An 18,374-nucleotide genomic window follows, 5' to 3' on the forward strand; every position below is an offset into this window, starting at 1 on the left:
ATTTTAGCTTTGTGGAAAAGTGTGGAAAGAACTGCAGGAATACCTCATAGACTGTATGGAGTAGTGTTGCGTGGCGCATCTGTATTTGGGTATGGCAATAGTAGTAAGAGACAAGAATTTTTATTGCTACTCAAATAAACTGGCCCAGATTTCCTCCTTTATTTGGAATTACAACACAAGCTGGGACCAAAAATCTGAAATGGGAATCCGGGTTTACTGTATAGTCGTGGGATTTGGATGTTAACCAGTGATCTAAGGTATCTTTGGTACTAGATCTCTTGGGAAGATCCTTGGGTACCACTGGAATGATTTTGTGTCAAGTGAGCGCTTGCATAGTGAGACTCAGATGAAGAGTGTCACCTGCATTGTGAGTCATTCCATTTTGATAGGCTGTGCATCAGTTTGATGGCGAAACCGTTGCTGTAGTGTAATAAAACTTTACAGCATCTCTCCAAACGAAGAACCTTTGAAACTTTCAGTGGCATGTTCAACAAATGCAATACGATGAACTGTGGCCTCTGTGTGTGTACGCTGTAGATATTGATGAATGCAGCACGATCCCCAACATGTGTGACGGAGGAGAGTGCACCAACACTGCTGGGAGCTACGTCTGCACCTGCCCACGAGGCTACATCTCCAGCACAGATGGCTCCAGATGTGTGGGTGAGTCCTTTTGTTGTGTTTCCTAACCCCCACTTCAGTGAGCTAAACCCTCCACATCTGGACAGTATCTTCCCTCCTCCATCAGCGCTTCCTGTGAGTGGTGGTGCAATGAGTCAAGCTGGCCTGCAGACCGGTCGCCCTGCATGTGCAGGCACGGACTCATGCACGCACTATTTGGCCATGACAGATTAATTCACTCTAATGTTAGTGCCCCTCTGACTCATTTACACACACACTCACACACACATACACACACACTGTGCATAACTCACTGACACTACCAAGCGTTAATATATTCCAGCTATCTCCACAGTGGCGCATAACCAGGTGTTAATAGGCTATTTTTACATTTAGCCCCCAAAAAACACACTGTTCCATTTTATAAGCATCACCAGGTGAGAACAATCAAAACTCCTGTAGCAAAGCTGAGTCCCTTTATTGCTGTAAGTGAAAATCAATGTGTACTCTCAGCTTCAGCATTCATTATGAATAGAACATTTTCCTCCTCTTGTTTTCTCCTTTTCATGCAGCGCCATCATCTGTATAAAATAACCAGCTTTTGTGTTGCTGTTTTCGAGAAGTATAACAAGAGGAAATGGGCTGCAAACACCAAGGACAATATTGCTCAGAGTCACACATTATGCACAGCACACAAATACATGCGTGCACATTTAAACAGGGCGGTGATGTCTAACACTCATATGTTGTTGTTTAAGAGAGTATATGAAAGCTAATGGTAGTTGCTCTCTGAGCAGAACGGTGAAATACTGCAGGAAAGGGCATGTAGCTATTTTTACGAAAATCTTTTAGTCTGGAAAAAAAAGCAGAACTCCGCTTCAGACCACTTGTTTGGGAAAACAGCAGTCCAGCCAGACAGGGTTAATCTAGTCGTATTAGTTGCAGATATGCAGGAAATGTGCCCTTTTATCCTCTGCGCCGGCGAAGCAGTGACCCTGTTGTCATCTGTCCTATGTGTGTGTCTGTCTGAGAACAAGATAACTTAAAAACAGTTGGACGGATTTTCACCAAACAGGGTGGAAATATTACTTGGGCAGATATCTCAAGATGATTAACTTTGGGAGAAGATCAGACAATGGTCAAGGTCAAAGTCAACAAAAACATTTTTTGCTGTATTGCCACAACTAATAGGGCTGCACTGCAAAAAAGGGGTGTCTAAAAACAAGATAAAAATACTAAATCTGAGGGAAATTATCTTGCTGCATGGACAGATAATTTCACTTGACAAGATGTCTTAAATTAAGTTTGTTAAATCTAGAAAGAAGCCTTCAAACACTCAACATAAGACAGCATCTTATACTTCTAAATCTAAAGTTTTTTTAATTGTGGTACACTGCAAAATATTTGGTTCTTACCAACATAAAAAAAACAGATTTAGAAGTGCTACACAGTAAAATCACCAGTGTTGAATTAACACTGACAGTGAGCATATGGTCCCACTTTGACTGTAATAGGACCATATGTACACTGGCAGTGTAAATTCGACCACTGTCATGTTAGATTTATACTGGTGATTTTACTGTGTAGATAATTTCTTATTTTAAGTGTTTGAATGTTTTTTCTAGATTTAAGAAACTTAATTTAAGACATCTTGCCAAGTGAAATTATCTGTCCATGCAGCAAGATAATTTCCCTCAGATTTTGTGTTTTTATCTTGTTTTTAGACACGCCTTTTTTGCAGTGTGGAGAGAGGATATAAAGTTTATGTTGATCAGAAAAATATTTGTCAGTGGCTGGTGAACATAGTTTCATGATGAATTCATAAAAGGAAGTCATGTTTGTTTCAGAGCACAGTGGGTTTGCATGCCTTTTATTTCATGATGTTTTAGTGATATCATGATGTCACTTATTTCACATATTGTAATGATAAATGATTAGGTCACCCAATCCCAAACCTAATAACTCCTACTTTGAAATCTGAAAAGCTTCTTGGGCCTACATGAACAAATGAAGATGAGCACATTTATCTTCTGGTTTTCTTTTACTACTTCTGACCACATATTCAAAATAATCAAATATTTTTAGGTCATCTAATGTAATTTCATGACATCTTTGTAACATTATCATAATCTGACTCATACCAAGTCAAGTCTGGGACCATGAGTTAGTGCTGTGCTTTGCCACATCCATGATGCGACAGAAACAGCCTGGATGACAACCACCCAGGCAGACACCCAGTATATTCCCACATCTTTAAAATAATCATCTATCTGCCGCAGCCAGGTGAAATGTGGGTGTCCCCTTGGCCTTCTCCAGCTGCTAGGGTCCTCAACATGGGGTTGTCGTACAACCTGATGACAAATGATTAGGTAAACGACATAAGGTTTGGATCACCTGTCTAGTCCTTTTGTTTGCAAAGATATCCTGGAAAATGTGTTTTTGGTGGGGGTTTCTTTTTTATGGCCTTAACTTTGACCTTTGACCAATCTGCTATCATCTGGAGACACTCCTTTGAGGAAACTCACACACACACACACACAAGTGAATACCCCTACACTACCACCGCCACACCATAAACAGATTTATTGTTGTTTATTATATCATCAGCAGCAGCCAAAACCAGTATTTACCCAGTTTAAACCAGTCCACCATTTATTTAGAACCAGTTCAAAAACAAATTTTAAATTGCACTTAAACCACCATAGGTGTTTAAATGCAGTTTAAACCATTATTTTCTTTTTATAGCACAGTTTCAATCCAGTTCCTCCCATAAATCCAGATTAAAGACAATTTAAGACTGTTTCCTATTAGTTTTGAATTGTTTAAACCTACCGCAAAATAAGTCATTAAAATAAATGACCCATTTAAGCAGAATCTAAAAATGGCTGATTTTTGCCTCTCGGAGTGTGTTGAAAAGCTGACAAAGTCGTCTTAGTGTGCGTCAGACTCAGCAGTATTCAATAAAGTATTAGCAACCAGTTAGACTACAGACACGTCACAATATGTAAACCAAGAGGTTTACAAATATCAGCCCCATAAATCTGGAAAATGACAAACATAATGACTGAAAAAGCACAATTTCTGTCAAAAATTACAGGAATCGTACGGGTGCAGAGGTCACATATCTCCAGCAGAGAGCGTAGTGAGAGGTGATCAGGATCAGGTCAGCCAGGTGTTTTCATCCCTCCGTTTGGTGATTTACACGGGAATTTTCTAAGTTTATCAGCTGAAGGCGAAGAGGAAAAGGGCGCAACCTCCAACTCGCACTCACTATATCCTCCCGCTCGCCTCAGTCTCACTTCCAGAGAGGACGACTCCAGACTGGAAGCAGATGGAAACAGAGAATCCCAGACAAATTCCGATTCGTTCCCAAACCGTCTTTCTCATAATGAATGTCTGAAGGTGTGATCCAAACTCAGACTGGTTGAAATCCTTGCACGAACGTAGAAATATATACATCATAAATTCTGCTGGTTTCCTCTTATGGCTCGCCATCTTTGATTAGCGTCCACATCCTGCCCGTCTACGTTGGCTTTTTTTGTGGTCTGAATATAAAAAAGTGCATAAGGGAGAGTGGATGGTTATTACGGGGCTGATTTCTTGCTTCCTTGCACGTCAGTTCACAGACCGGATGTATGGTTTTGGTCTGTGGGCGATATGTGTCCCGGGGTGCGCTGGGTGTGTTTTTTGGGATGTGCTGTAGGCTGCCGGGGGCTGTTGGCGTACTGATGGTCTCAGACACTGTCACAGTGTGGAAACTAAACACAGAAGAAGAGACACAGAAGAAGAAGAAGAAGACCTGTCCGGTCAGTCAGTCTGAAAAAACACCTCCCCAATAAAAATATGCTTGTGTAGTGGAGCGAGGCTAGCGAGCAAACCGACGTCTGGATCCAATTTAAATCATCATCCTCTTCATCAGCAGCCCCCCCCAGCTTACTCACTCTCTCTCTCTCTTTTCGAGCACCCAGCGAGTTGTGTGTACGTGGTTCTATACATAACGTTTGTCTGTATATGTGAATGTGACGTGTGTGAACGTGCACTTCAGCGTACGTGTTCTGGGACGTGACGCAGCCCCTCGTGTTCTATGTGATTGGCACGAATCACTGCACATGGAACTGATTATTTCCAGACTGCCGGCTCATTACAGAGGTAATACATTTGTGCTCCTCCTTCCACGTCCCCTCATTCTGCCCCCCCATCCCTCCCCTTTTCTTTACATTGTTCTGCTTCCAAAATCATAGACATGCACACTATGGAGCTCTTTCTTTCTTTGCCAAAGAGCCCGTTCTTTGCTCTTTGTTGAGGCACTCTTTCAACTCCAGCCTTGTTCTTCTGCCCCATTGACCCTGAACTGGCAAACGGTGACAAATAAGACCCCGTTTTAGAGGCCCTTTACATGCCTGCAGTTGTTGAGGACTTCAGGCAACCTTTCTTGCTACCAGCACATAAAGACGCTTCCTCCCCAACCAGTAGGGGAAGGCCAGGCCAGCCTTTTGACTTCCTGCTGTGCTCTATGGTAGAAGCTATTACCTGGAGACCATTTCCCACACATAATACATGCTGTCAGCAGTAGAAAAAGTATTATTTAATGTTTTATGCCCACCCTGATGATGGTACTCAGATTTATGTGTAAGAACGTATTTAATCTGTTACCATGTTTATTAAATAAGCTTTACTATGAGTAACGTAAGTACAGTAGATTTTTAGAGTAGATGTTTTGTCTGTTGGTAACTTCCAAAATATGTGAAATCCTTAACTAAAAAATAAGTACAAATAAAGTAATTAAAGGTAATGCATAACCTTAATCAAACAACAGTTTATTATACACACCTATAAATTTGAAATGCAAATTGCAGACAAACACATGGCAATGACTTAATATTTAAAAAACACACAGTGCAGACATGGTCAAAAGGTTCTTTCATTTTCTATACCCACTTATTCCAATCAAGGAGCAGGGAGGGGCTGGAGCCTATCCCAGCAGTCATATGGCGTGAGGCAGGGTACATCCTGCACAGGACGCCAGGGCCACATACAGACAATCGCACCCACATGTACGGCCAATTTATAGTCATCAGTTCACTTACCTGCATGCATTTGGAAGTGGGAGGAAGCTGGAGCACCAAGAGGGATTCTGCACAATCACAGGTAGAACATGCAAAGTCCACACAGAAAGGCCCTAGGTGGGAATCAATCCCATGACTTTCTTGTTATGAGGCAACAGTGCTAACCACTATTCCTATTGGTTCTCATTTTGCAAACATGGTGAAGAAATTCATTTTAATGTATTAGTTGTCAACCTGCATGACAAAGAAAGAGCAAAAGAGTGTCAAATATTTCACAGTTTATTATAACTCTTAAAGTGTTATTTTAGTGCTCTCTATGTTGAACCTTGCATAACACTGGATTTTTTTTCTGAAAGTTGAACATATCAGTTTAGAGTTGCTGTCTAAAACTGTGATTCAACTCTCTGAAGATGACACTTGTTTCCCTGTCCAACAGTTGAATGTAGAAAAGGGGAGGTGATGGTCTAGTGGTTAAGTGTTGGGCTTGAGACCAGAGGATCTTTGTTTCAAATCCCAGCCTGACCAGAAAATCACTAAGGCCCCTTGGGCAAGGTCCTTAATCCCCTTGTTGTGTGTAGTGAGCGCCTTGTATGGCAGCACCCTGACATCGGGGTGAATGTGAGGCATTATTGTAAAGCACTTTGAGTGTCTGATGCAGATGGAAAAGCGCTATGTAATTGCAGTCCATTTAAGTCCTATACAGGCCCTGAGGTCTGCCTGGGGTCTGTTGATGCTGGAGTTTATCCCAGTATATCGCAGCATTGAACAGATGAAAATCTACAACTCCCAAGGATGCAGCCAGGTAGAGAAATTGGGAATCAAACGCAGGTCTACTTATTGATGGGCCAACAAAAAACAAACAAAAAATGGAAGTGTGTATATCTCTACAGCCAACATAGCAAACTTGATTGTATCTCTTAAAGTGTTATTTAAATGTTTATGATTTTCTAATTGCTTCTTAGAGTCAATCATATTAATCTTGAGTCAACTCTTGACAAGTATAATTTAGCTCTCTGAAGGTGTCATAATAATCCTGTCCATGATTTGGGAGAGAAATGACAAAAACACATTTTTGTGACTGTGTTGTTTCTTCATAAGCAGAAGGTTGTGGGTTCAATAACAGCTGGCGGCCTTTGTGTGTGGTTTTCCTTTTAATAATGCCCAAACAATTACAGTTCTAAATACTAACACTGTTAAAGTACTGTGTGCAATCTGAGAGGTTTAAAGAGCATTTTTTGTGTGTGTTGTAACTGCTTTCAACTCTTAGCCATATAAGAATGTTCATGACTTCATTTAAAACTCTTTCATCATTATTTGTTGTGTCCAAAATCTTGTTCATCGATTTTAGTAGGTGTGTACATTAGTCGGAGTTGCAGTGTTTTACATGTGAAGAAGATTTGTACTAAATGATCCCAAATGTTGTGAAATGTCCAAACAGTAACTAAATGTTATGATGCAATTGACTTAAAATGCCCCCAGCCCCTCCTCATTGTCAGCCGGTCTACAAAAGCATTGTCAAAACTACACCGCTCCACAGTGCAAAAAAAGGTTGTGGACCCCTTATCTACAGTCTAAAGTATCATTCTTCAGTACAGGGCCTGTTCTCAGTTGCAACCTGCAATTACATGTAATGAACCCAGAGGAAAACCAAGACTCAAAACGTAAGGAGTTGGAGTTTGAAAGGTTAAGGGGCAGCAAAGTAGTAAGACTGGTAACCACCACTTGTCGAAATGAGTATTGATGCCTTGTGCTGTGAATATCTCAAAACCTGGGTAGTTTTTTTGAGATTTTTTTTAATGCACAGCAGTTTTTGCTGGTAAATCATTATGAATCATGAATAAAATGAAGTAAAAAGCTATTGCTTTCTGTGAGCAAGCAACCACCGTTTCCAGTGTGACACTTTATTAGGTACACCTCTTAAAGTAATGTTACTGTACCTGTCATCTGACGGGATGTAAACATAAGAGCTACCACAGCGTGAAATAGCAGCGCGGTCTTCTTACAGACTTATTCACATTCATGTGTAATCACGATCATGTGCTTCATGTCACTTTCTCCCACAGACCAGCGTGTGGGCACGTGTTTCTCTGCTCTGGCTAATGGACGCTGCGCTGGAGAACTCAGTGGCCAATACACAAAGATGCAGTGTTGCTGCGACACAGGCCGCTGCTGGGCTCTGGGTCAGCTTCCTGAGATGTGCCCTGTCAGAGGGTCCGGTGAGTAACCACGCAAACACAGAAGAAGAACTTTAACAACCACTTTCTTGTTCTGCAGTCAGTATCATAGTTAGAAATTAAGCCAATAAGACTAAAAATGGATCAGAAGCCAAATCAATTGAACACAGCCATGGTATGACGTTAGAGTCTGCTTTGTGTTTGTGTGTCTGACAGAAGCAAAAAAAAAAAGAAGAAGAAGGTGGGTGGAGGGGGGTGAGACATCAAGTTAAACTGATGAGCATGAGGTCATGAGCAAAAACCAAACAGAGAAAAATGGGGAACATTTGTGCAAATTTAATGACCCTCATCACTTCAGTCAACCTGGAATTCAAAACTCTTCTTGTGTGTTAGACTGTGATCCAGGGCTATTACAGGCGCCACCAATCTAAGATTATTATCTGTACTGTGGCAACAGAAATCAAATATCTCATACGTAAATATTTGTGGAGATCCTTTGTCTTTGTTCAGACATAACATTTGTTGCCACTAGGTAATCTATAACATTTATCTTTAACAACATCTTTAGGTTATTGGTTTCAGTCCCTTGTTAAAGGTCATAACGGCATATGAGGGTCTCCTAATATGCAAGTATGCACATGAAAAAGAAAAAAAAAAATAGAATAGTTAATTATGAAGTTGATTTAATAGGAGCATTTACTTGAGGTTTTTATCACATCCTGGACACACACTGTTTAAACTCCTCCCCTCTGGTCAACGTTACAGAGCTCTGTATGTCAAAACAACCAGACATAGGAACAGTTTCTTTCCACAGGCTGTCACACTGATGAAGAATTTAACCTGCCACAATACTCACTAATTGATATACCTCATGTACAACTTCAGTCTGTCTGTTTCCCCTTTGCACATTTTCTAGTGCACATTTTATTTGCACATTTTTATTGTGAATTATTTAGTGTATATTCATGCATGCTTGTACAGAGGGAGTACATTTCAAACCGGAGTCAAATTCCTTGTATTCTTTGAAGATACTTGGCAAATAAATGTTATTCTGCTTCTGCTTCTGATTATATTATTCCAAATTCAGCTTGATTGAAGGAGAGAAATTGGAACACACAATTGGGAACAGAGCTACATGTGACATGACTTTAAGCAAACAGGTTTTACAGCACAAAAACAAGCCTGTTGCAGGTGGCTGAGGGAAAGTCTATTTATCATGAATCCAAATGAACAGAACAGCAACTAAGTCTCCTTGTTTGAGTAACAAGAAGGTGTGGCCCTCAGGAGAACTTGGCCCAGGTTAGGACCTCGGCTTAGGGTTAGGGGTAGGGTTAGCCCAGTTCACACCTGGGGCCGAGTGTGCACTGGGCCAACTTCTCTTGTATTCCTTGTCTTCCTTTCTCTCTCCATATGTCACACCAAGTACCTTCATAGATGCTTCCCTCATGACCTCTGCAGTTGTTCAGTCATCCAGGGTGTGTTCACCTCCAAATTGTGCCTGTCTCACTTAATTTCACACGATTGTGTTCTTCCTTCACATAGGACATAGTCCACGTTTGTGTACCTTTCTTCACTCTTATACATCACCCACTGTGCCTCCTTCTTCTTAAAATACCTATTCACCACAGCCATCTCCACACTTTTTGCAAAATCCACTACATCTGCACTTTCCTATGCTTCTCCTTGACACCATATCGACCCATCACTTCCTCACTATCTCTGTTCTCTTCACAACACTTTTCTCTCTGTTTGAGGTGCAGCTCCATCCAGAGATGGGTGTGGTATCTCTTCCAGAAACTGTCCTGTGCACCGGCAACATCTCCTGTATGTTTGTTTTGCGAATTGCTTTGTAATTTATATCTGTAGCATGGCCCAAGCAGCGGGTCACCCCTTTGAGTCTGGTCTGCTTGAGGCTTCTTCCTCAGAGGGAGTTTTTCCTTACCACGAGTAGTAAGGTTAGACCTTACTTGTGTGAAGCACCCTGAGGCAACCTTCTTGTGTTTTGATGCTATGTAAATGAAAATAAATTGAAATTGAGAATTGAAACATGCCCATTGAAGTCCTGTCCATTCATCACTCACCTATATTTGGGAAGACTGTTGACCACCTCATCTAACTCACTCCAGAAATCTTCTTTCTCTTTTATCTCACAACCTATCTGTAGGGCATATGCACTGATGACATTCATCATCATAGTAAGTCCCTTCGGCTGCTCTCTTGTCAACTCAGGGTCACCACAGTAGATTCAAGATGGATTTCCAACTTCCCACTTATCACCCTGTCAGACACTTGCTTAGACTCCAATACAATTTCAATATTCTCTTTCTTCAGAATGACTCTAACACCATTTCGCCTCCCATACACACCATGATAAAAAGGTTTGAATTCACCTCTAATGCTCCTGGTCTTACTTCCTTTCTACTTGGTCTCCTTTATGCACAGTGTATCTACCTTTCTCCTCTCCATCATTTCAGCTAGTTCTCTCCCTTTACCGTCCATACTGCCAACATTCAAAGTTTGACTATCAATTTCACACGTCTAGCCTTTATCCTCTCCCAGTTCCTCTGGACATCCTCTTTCTCTTTCCTACTTCTTCACCAAACAGTGGCACAGTTTCTGCCTGCACCCTGTCAGACAACAGTACCATTGGCTGTCATAGTTAACCTGGGCCTTGATCGATCCAGTATGGAAAATCAGTATGTGAACTGCTTGTTTGGTTTGGCAAAATTTATATCAGCTGCTCTTCCTGACACAACTCTATTTATCTAGGCTTGGGATAAAACGAAGTTCCTTGAATTATGTTGCATAAACCCTACACGTTATTTTGAAATAATGCCGATGCAGATGGAAAAATTTAGTCATATACATACTACAACTCATCATAAAAATCTGTATTTATATTTCAAAATGGGACCAAGATTTGGATGGAATCAACCATGTGATCAACAAATGTCAATGCAGAGACTGCTGAAATGACAAAAACCTACTCTGTGGGCAGAATTAGCAGTTAAATATATTAAAATGATTTATTATGTGGCCGGATTGAAGAGTTAACTGGAGAACATATGTTGTCTGTACATATACATGCTTAATACATACATGGATAATGTACATATATGTGCAGTAGCAGACATACACTGGCAACTATACATGATATAACCATACAGTCATACATACATATATAAATGATGATCATACAGACATACAGGAATGCACAAATAACAGCATCAATAAGACACACACAAGACATGCGGTAATATGGAATAGATGCCAAACGCCGGACAGGAAATCATTATACACGCACAGTTTTTACATACCAGGAACGCTCTAAGCAGTTATGCAGTCAGCTTCCTAACAGATTTCAGCAAAAGAACATAAAAATTTATTGCAAAGTGGGATGACCCTTGGAAATTCTTCAGTAAATGGTTCCAGGAAACACTGAGCACATATGCTGTAAGAGTGGCAAAGCTGATCCAAATTTAGGAGTAGAATTGAGTCAGAATTAATTATCCACACAAGCAGGAAACAGTTTAAAGACAAAACTCTTGTTTGTGCCATTTCACTCTTAGAAATATTATTTTCAGCTGTCTGCGAATCATCCAAAATAAAAATAATGTAATGCAAAACCACTGACTTCCCTGTGATCTCTGTTTTTCTTGTAGATGAGTTCAGGCGTCTTTGTATTGTGGGTGTTCCTCAGAGACATGAGCTCCCTTACAGCTTCCCCAACGGCAATGGAAATGGGCTCAATTACTACAAGTTCCCCAGTGTACCTAATGGAAATGGTAACGGAGGTGGAATTAGTAGCAATGGAGGCGGGGGGATTGGTGGAGGAGGAGGGAATGGAGGAGGACTTCTGCCCAACCCAAACATTGGTGAGTCAGTCTTAAGATCTGACCAAGGTGGCTTCCACAAGTATACGGGTATTTTTGAAAATTGGGATTTTCCACCTTTGTTGTTGTAAACAAAAATCCCATCCATGCAGTTACTGTTGAAAAAAAAGTTTCCATCTACATGAAAATACAAAACATGTCCAGCGCTGCCAAGAGAATGCTAAAACAACTGGTGGTGATAGAACTCTAGCTGTATAGCCCAGCCCAGTCTCACGTTTTTTTATGCTCCCATCACAAAATGAGTCACATTTTCATTATGTGTGTTTTATTTTACTATTTCTAACCCTACCCCTTCCTCTAACCTTAACCATAACCTAACCCTCTCCCTAACCCTAACCCCCACATACCCCAACCCCACCCCCCCCCACTTGTCACCCTGCATTTCTTGCTCCCGTCACAAAATGAATTTGTGCTCCCTTCACGAAAATCGACACAATTTTGTGACGGGAGCACTAACCATAGATTAATTTACATTTCTTGATGGCATCACGAAATGGTGTGAGATTGGGTAGGTATAGCCATATTGTCTAATTAGAAGTATGGAAAAAGGTATTAGTGGTTCCAATGGTGGCGCGCCAAGTCATGTCTGGGTGTATGTGGTGGTGTCGCATGTTGCTGCATCCATGCCATCATGGAACCACCTTGGGTCTTGGAATGTCATCCCCACTTCTCGAACATAGCCCTCGAGGGCCGGACACTCTCAATGTATGTATGTAAACACTCCCGATAGCAACCGTAAAACTAGCAGTGTTTTAGCTACCTCCGGCACTACAGAAAATTGCCTCCTGCAAACAAAGGACACGGCACACAGTCTGATGTCAAAGGAGATAAAGGTGTACACTCTGACACTGCAACACAAAAACTCTTTCACCGTTTACAGAGAAACCCTGAAACTGAGTTTCTAAAAATATTCACCCTGGAGATAGTTTTGCAAAAGTTGCATCTTTGGGAACCTAAAATGCAATTTGTGTGTGGATGAAAAGCCAGAGTGCCTTGAAAATGCTACGTTGTCGTTGTTGTTCAATCAGCTGCTCCCGGTTTTGTTGGGGTCGCCACAGCAGATACAGCCAGATCCGCAATGGTAATTGGCACAAGTTTTATGCCAGATGCCCTTCCTGACGCAACTCCAGTTTTACCTGGAGAAATACACACAGCCGCTGGTGTTCCAAAGAAGTCTCCCATCCAAGTACTAACCAGATCCGGCTCTGCTTAGCTTGTGAGATCTGACGGGATCAGGCTGACACAGAGCAGACCGGCTGCCTTGAAAATGCTACATTTTCCAAAATACCCATGTACTTGAGGACAGGGCGTGAGCCAGTTTTTCATACATTTGAAGCAATGATTAATTGCTGAGCGCTCATGCAGAAACATGTTCAGGGTTTTATGTTCTATGTCTATTTGATTTTCTTTGATGCATTTTTTGTGTATTTTCAGGCACATTCACAATGAATGAAACCTTCGACGTGTGCAAACACTTTACCAAACTGTGTCTCAATGGACGCTGCATTCCTACACACACAAGCTACCGCTGTGAATGCAATATGGGTTACAGGCAGGATGTGCGTGGTGAATGCATTGGTAAGAAGGACCCAAAAGAAAACACTGTATGTAATCTATTGTAATATACAGGAAAGGCATCCGGGTTTGATGGCCTTCCTGAGCCATACTCTTTACAGTGTTGCAGTTAATAACATGAACTACAGTGCCATCTTCTGCTGATTTCTGGAAATTAATACAAGGGGTCTGTGCTTTTGCTTACTATAATAGCAGTGGAAACATGAATGATGTTCTTGCTTATGATGGCCTTTTAAGTTCTAAGTCCTCTAAGCACCTTGAGGCAACTCTGTTGTGATTTGGCACTATATCAATGAAAATAAATTGAATTGAAAATTAAGCTGGTTGGATTTCCGTCTTCATTATCTGTCATATGTTTGTTGTGTTTCCCTATGTGCAGATGTGGATGAGTGTGTGAGTAACCCATGTATCAATGGAGATTGTGTCAACACACCTGGATCATACCACTGCAAGTGTCATGAGGGCTACCAGGGAACCCCCACCAAACAAGCATGCATTGGTATGTATTGATGTGTTATTGCAAATTGAGTTTTGCTTATGTTTCTGTTCAGTATATCCTTGCATTTGAAAGTGTCCTATTTTGCCCTTATTGAGCAAACTAATACAGGTCACAACGTGTCTTAAAACAAATATTAAAGTTTGTTTGACAGATGTACCCACCTCCCCAGCTCCCATCTTTCTCCAACGGACCGAGTGGGTGTGTCAGAGTGCAGTCTGACTCTGGCAACATCATGTAGAGCCAACACCAAACTTTTGTTACATAGGTCACAGAAGTTTTAAATGAGCAGTTTCATGCACAGTCATTGATAAGCAATGGTGACCTTGTTTGCCAGGAGATCTAGGCTTTGGTAATAAAAGAAAGTGACAAACAAATGCATTTCAAGATACAGCAACATCTAACGTCAACCTGTTCCTAATTTCCATCATACATCTGAGAAGATTATTCCCTGCAACAACCCCAGACATGCCCAGCAGGCAGCAGACAGGTCTATGGGATATTACATAAGCAAGACAAACTCATTATATGCCCTTTTAATTTGGAGACATACTGTTGTGAGGGCCGCTGAAGAGGAGGTACTGCTGGCCCACCACCACCAGAGGGCGCCCTGCCTGGAGTGCGGGCTCCAGGCACCAGAGGGCGCTGCCGCCTCACAGGAGCAGCCGGGGTGACAGCTGTCACTTAACACCGACGACAGCTGTCATCAATCACCAGATCTACAGAGGTATATCAGCAAGACGGCATCTCCACCTCATTGCCGAGATATCGCTCTACTAAGGAGGTAATATTCTCAGCTGACTGTGTTTGTTGACAGGAATATCTGTTACTTGTGTGAGTTGGACAGTATTCATTCTGTTCCTTTTTTCGACGAGAGGTGGAGGTGGTTTCCCACCATACGTGTTGCTGGGTGCACACGCACCCGCTTCTAACTGTGTTTGCTCCTCGCCAGCAGTACCAGATCCGACACGCTGAGGCAGTGGCCACCTGGGAGTTCGGGACTTGGCGGCTCCAGTATTCCCGGGGTTCGGTGGCGGAGGAAATCGTGTGGTTCCGGTTCGACTTCGGACCGATGTCTCCTATCTTCGAGCCTGCCCACATGACATCTTGTATTTGACTTCATTCACTATTGTAATCTGTTGTTGTTGTGCATTTTCACAACAGTAAAGTGTTGTATTTGGCTTTATCCATTGTCCGTTCATTTGCGCCCCCTGTTGTGGGTCCGTGCTCCTACACTTTCCCAACAGGATATCTCGGCCATCGTCATGGATCCCGAGGGGCGTCAACCGGCTGTTGAACGGCCAATGGAAGAACAGGGCGCACAGGCGTCCACAGGAGGAATGATCGGTGAGTTGCAGCGAATCCTCACCGCTTTCACGGCTCGGATGGATTTAATGAACGAGCAGAACGTCCTCCTTAACCGCAGGGTGGAGGCTCTCGCCGCACAGGTGGAAGCGCGCCCTCAGGGCGATGCTGCGGCTCTCCCTCCTGTCGACCCTGTGTGTAACAGTGACATTCCACAGGTCGTTCAACGACCCCTCCCACCATCCCCGGAAGCATACATAAGCCCGCCAGAGCCGTACAACGGTTGTGTGGAGACGTGCGCTGATTTCCTTATGCAGTGTTCGCTCGTCTTCGCACAACGTCCCGTTATGTACGCGACTGATGCTAGTAAAGTAGCTTATGTCATAAATTTGCTTCGTGGTGAGGCACGCGCTTGGGCTACAGCGCTCTGGGAGCAGAATTCACGGCTCCTTCAGGTGTATGATGGGTTTGTGAGGGAGTTCAGAACAGTGTTCGATCACCCAAATAGAGGTGAGACCGCTTCAGCCGTGCTGCTGTCAATGAGACAGGGGCGCCGGAGTGCAGCTGCCTATGCAGTCGACTTCCGCATCGCGGCTGCAAGGTCCGGCTGGAATAGCACTGCCCTCCGCGCTGCCTTTGTAAACGGACTGTCACTGGTTCTAAAGGAGCACCTGGTGGCTAAGGACGAACCGCGGGATTTAGATGGGCTTATCGATCTCGTCATACGATTAGACAATCGGTTAGAAGAACGCCGTCGGGAACGAGACGAAGGGCGTGGCCGGGCACGCGTCGTTCCTCTCCCTTCCGGTTCCGACCGCGTTCCGCCCTCCCCACGCTCCACGGCCCCTGCGCTCCGTGTGGTGACAGTTCCCCCTGCTGACGAAGCTATGGACACGAGCAGGGCCACATTTAGGGCACCAGATAGACAGAGGAGGCTGGCCCGCGGAGCGTGTTTTGTTTGTGGCTCGATAGAGCATCAGGTAAGAGACTGCCCCGAGCGGTTAAACGCCAACGCCCGCCCCTAGAAACTGGGCTAGGGGTGGGCCGAGACATTCACGTGGGACACACCCACATTGCCACACGACTCCCAGTTACAATCCTTTATGAGGATTTAACCCTGAAGGCCCCAGCACTGGTGGACACAGGCTCTGAAGGGAATCTGTTAGACAGCAGATGGGCCAGGGAGATAGGGCTCCCTCTGGTGGCTCTTACCTCGCCTGTGCAGGTACGGGCACTAGATGGCTCCCTCCTCCCTCCAATCACACACAGGACACCACCAGTAACTCTGGTGGTGTCAGGAAATCACCGGGAGGAGATTGAGTTTTTTGTGACTCCAACTACCTCCCGTGTGATTTTAGGGTTCCCTTGGATGTTAAAACACAATCCCCGGATCGATTGGCCGTCCGGGGTAGTGGTTCAGTGGAGCGAGACCTGCCATCGGGTATGTTTAGGTTCCTCGGTTCCTCCCGGTTCCCAGGCTAAGGAGGAGGTCAGAGTCCCGCCCAATCTAGGGACGGTGCCGGTGGAGTACCACGACATTGTGGATGTATTCAGCAAGGATCTGGCGCTCACCCTTCCCCCCCACTGTCCGTACGATTGTGCCATTGATTTGGTTCCAGGCGGTGAGTTCCCGTCCAGCAGGCTGTACAACCTCTCACGGCCTGAGCGCGAATCAATGGAGACCTACATCCGGGACTCTTTAGCCGCCGGGTTGATCCGGAATTCCACCTCCCCGATGGGTGCAGGTTTCTTTTTTGTGGGTAAAAAAGATGGCGGACTTTGTCCATGCATTGATTACAGGGGACTGAACGAAATCACGGTTCGTAATCGATACCCGTTGCCCCTGTTGGATTCGGTGTTCACGCCCCTGCATGGAGCCCGAATATTCACCAAACTGGATCTTAGAAATGCGTATCACCTGGTTCGGATCCGGAAGGGAGACGAGTGGAAGACGGCATTTAACACCCCCTTAGGTCACTTTGAGTACCTGGTCATGCCGTTCGGTCTTACAAACGCCCCCGTGACGTTCCAAGCTTTGGTTAATGATGTCTTGCGGGACTTCCTGCACCGATTCGTCTTCGTGTATCTAGACGATATACTCATCTTTTCTCCGGATCCTGAGACCCATGTCCGACATGTACGTCAGGTCCTGCAGCGGTTGTTGGAGAACCGGCTGTTTGTGAAGGGCGAGAAGTGTGAGTTCCACCGCACATCTTTGTCCTTCCTGGGATTTATCATCTCCTCCAACTCCGTCGCTCCTGATCCGGCCAAGGTTGCGGCGGTGAGAGACTGGCCCCAACCCACAAGCCGTAGGAAGCTGCAACAGTTCCTCGGCTTTGCTAATTTCTACAGGAGGTTCATTAAGGGCTACAGTCAGGTAGTTAGCCCCCTGACAGCCCTGACCTCACCAAAAGTCCCCTTCACCTGGTCGGATCGTTGCGATGCTGTGTTCAAGGAGTTGAAACGGCGCTTCTCGTCTGCACCCGTTCTGGTGCAGCCCGATCCTAGCCGCCAGTTAGTGGTTGAAGTGGACGCCTCGGACTCAGGGATAGGAGCTGTGCTGTCCCAGAGCGGGAAGACCGATAAGGTCCTTCACCCGTGTGCCTATTTTTCCCGCAGGTTAACCCCGGCCGAACGGAACTATGACGTCGGCAATCGAGAACTCCTTGCGGTGAAAGAGGCTCTAGAAGAGTGGAGACATCAGAGTTGTCGGATCCACCGGAACCCATCATCCCGGAGTCCACTATCGTGGCCACCCTCACCTGGGACGTAGAGAGAACCGTCCGGGAGGCCCTGGCACGAAGCCCGGACCCCGGAACTGGACCGAAGAATAGACTTTACGTCCCACCAGAAGCTAGGGCTGCGGTCCTGGACTTCTGTCACAGCTCTAAGCTCTCCTGTCATCCAGGGGTGCGAAGAACCGTGGCAGTTGTCCGGCAGCGCTTCTGGTGGGCGTCCCTAGAGGCCGACGTCCGGGAGTATATCCAGGCCTGTACCACCTGCGCCAGGGGCAAGGCCGACCATCGCAAGGCTTCGTGATTGTTACAGCCGCTGCCCGTGCCTCATCGCCCCTGGTCCCACATCGGTCTGGATTTTGTCACGGGCCTCCCGCCGTCCCAGGGCAACACCACCATTCTCACGATAGTGGACCGATTCTCCAAGGCGGCCCACTTCGTGGCCCTCCCGAAGCTCCCAACAGCCCAGGAGACAGCGGACCTCCTGGTCCACCACGTCGTCCGGCTGC

At 44.5% G+C, this 18,374-nt stretch overlaps 1 protein-coding gene across 1 annotated transcript in view; it reads left to right on the top strand.

Annotated features, from left to right (window-relative positions):
• fbn2b (fibrillin 2b) overlaps positions 1-18,374 on the top strand; it is a 229,559-nt gene that overhangs the window by 136,981 nt on the left and 74,204 nt on the right. Inside the window, exons 9-13 of the mRNA XM_034179854.1 lie at positions 538-663; positions 7,751-7,903; positions 11,524-11,736; positions 13,189-13,332; positions 13,709-13,828. Of these exons, the coding sequence (XP_034035745.1) occupies positions 538-663; positions 7,751-7,903; positions 11,524-11,736; positions 13,189-13,332; positions 13,709-13,828 (756 nt within the window). The remainder of the gene's footprint in view (positions 1-537; positions 664-7,750; positions 7,904-11,523; positions 11,737-13,188; positions 13,333-13,708; positions 13,829-18,374) is intronic.

This window comes from Thalassophryne amazonica, chromosome 10, assembly GCF_902500255.1.
Source record: "Thalassophryne amazonica chromosome 10, fThaAma1.1, whole genome shotgun sequence".
Lineage (NCBI taxonomy): Eukaryota > Metazoa > Chordata > Actinopteri > Batrachoidiformes > Batrachoididae > Thalassophryne > Thalassophryne amazonica.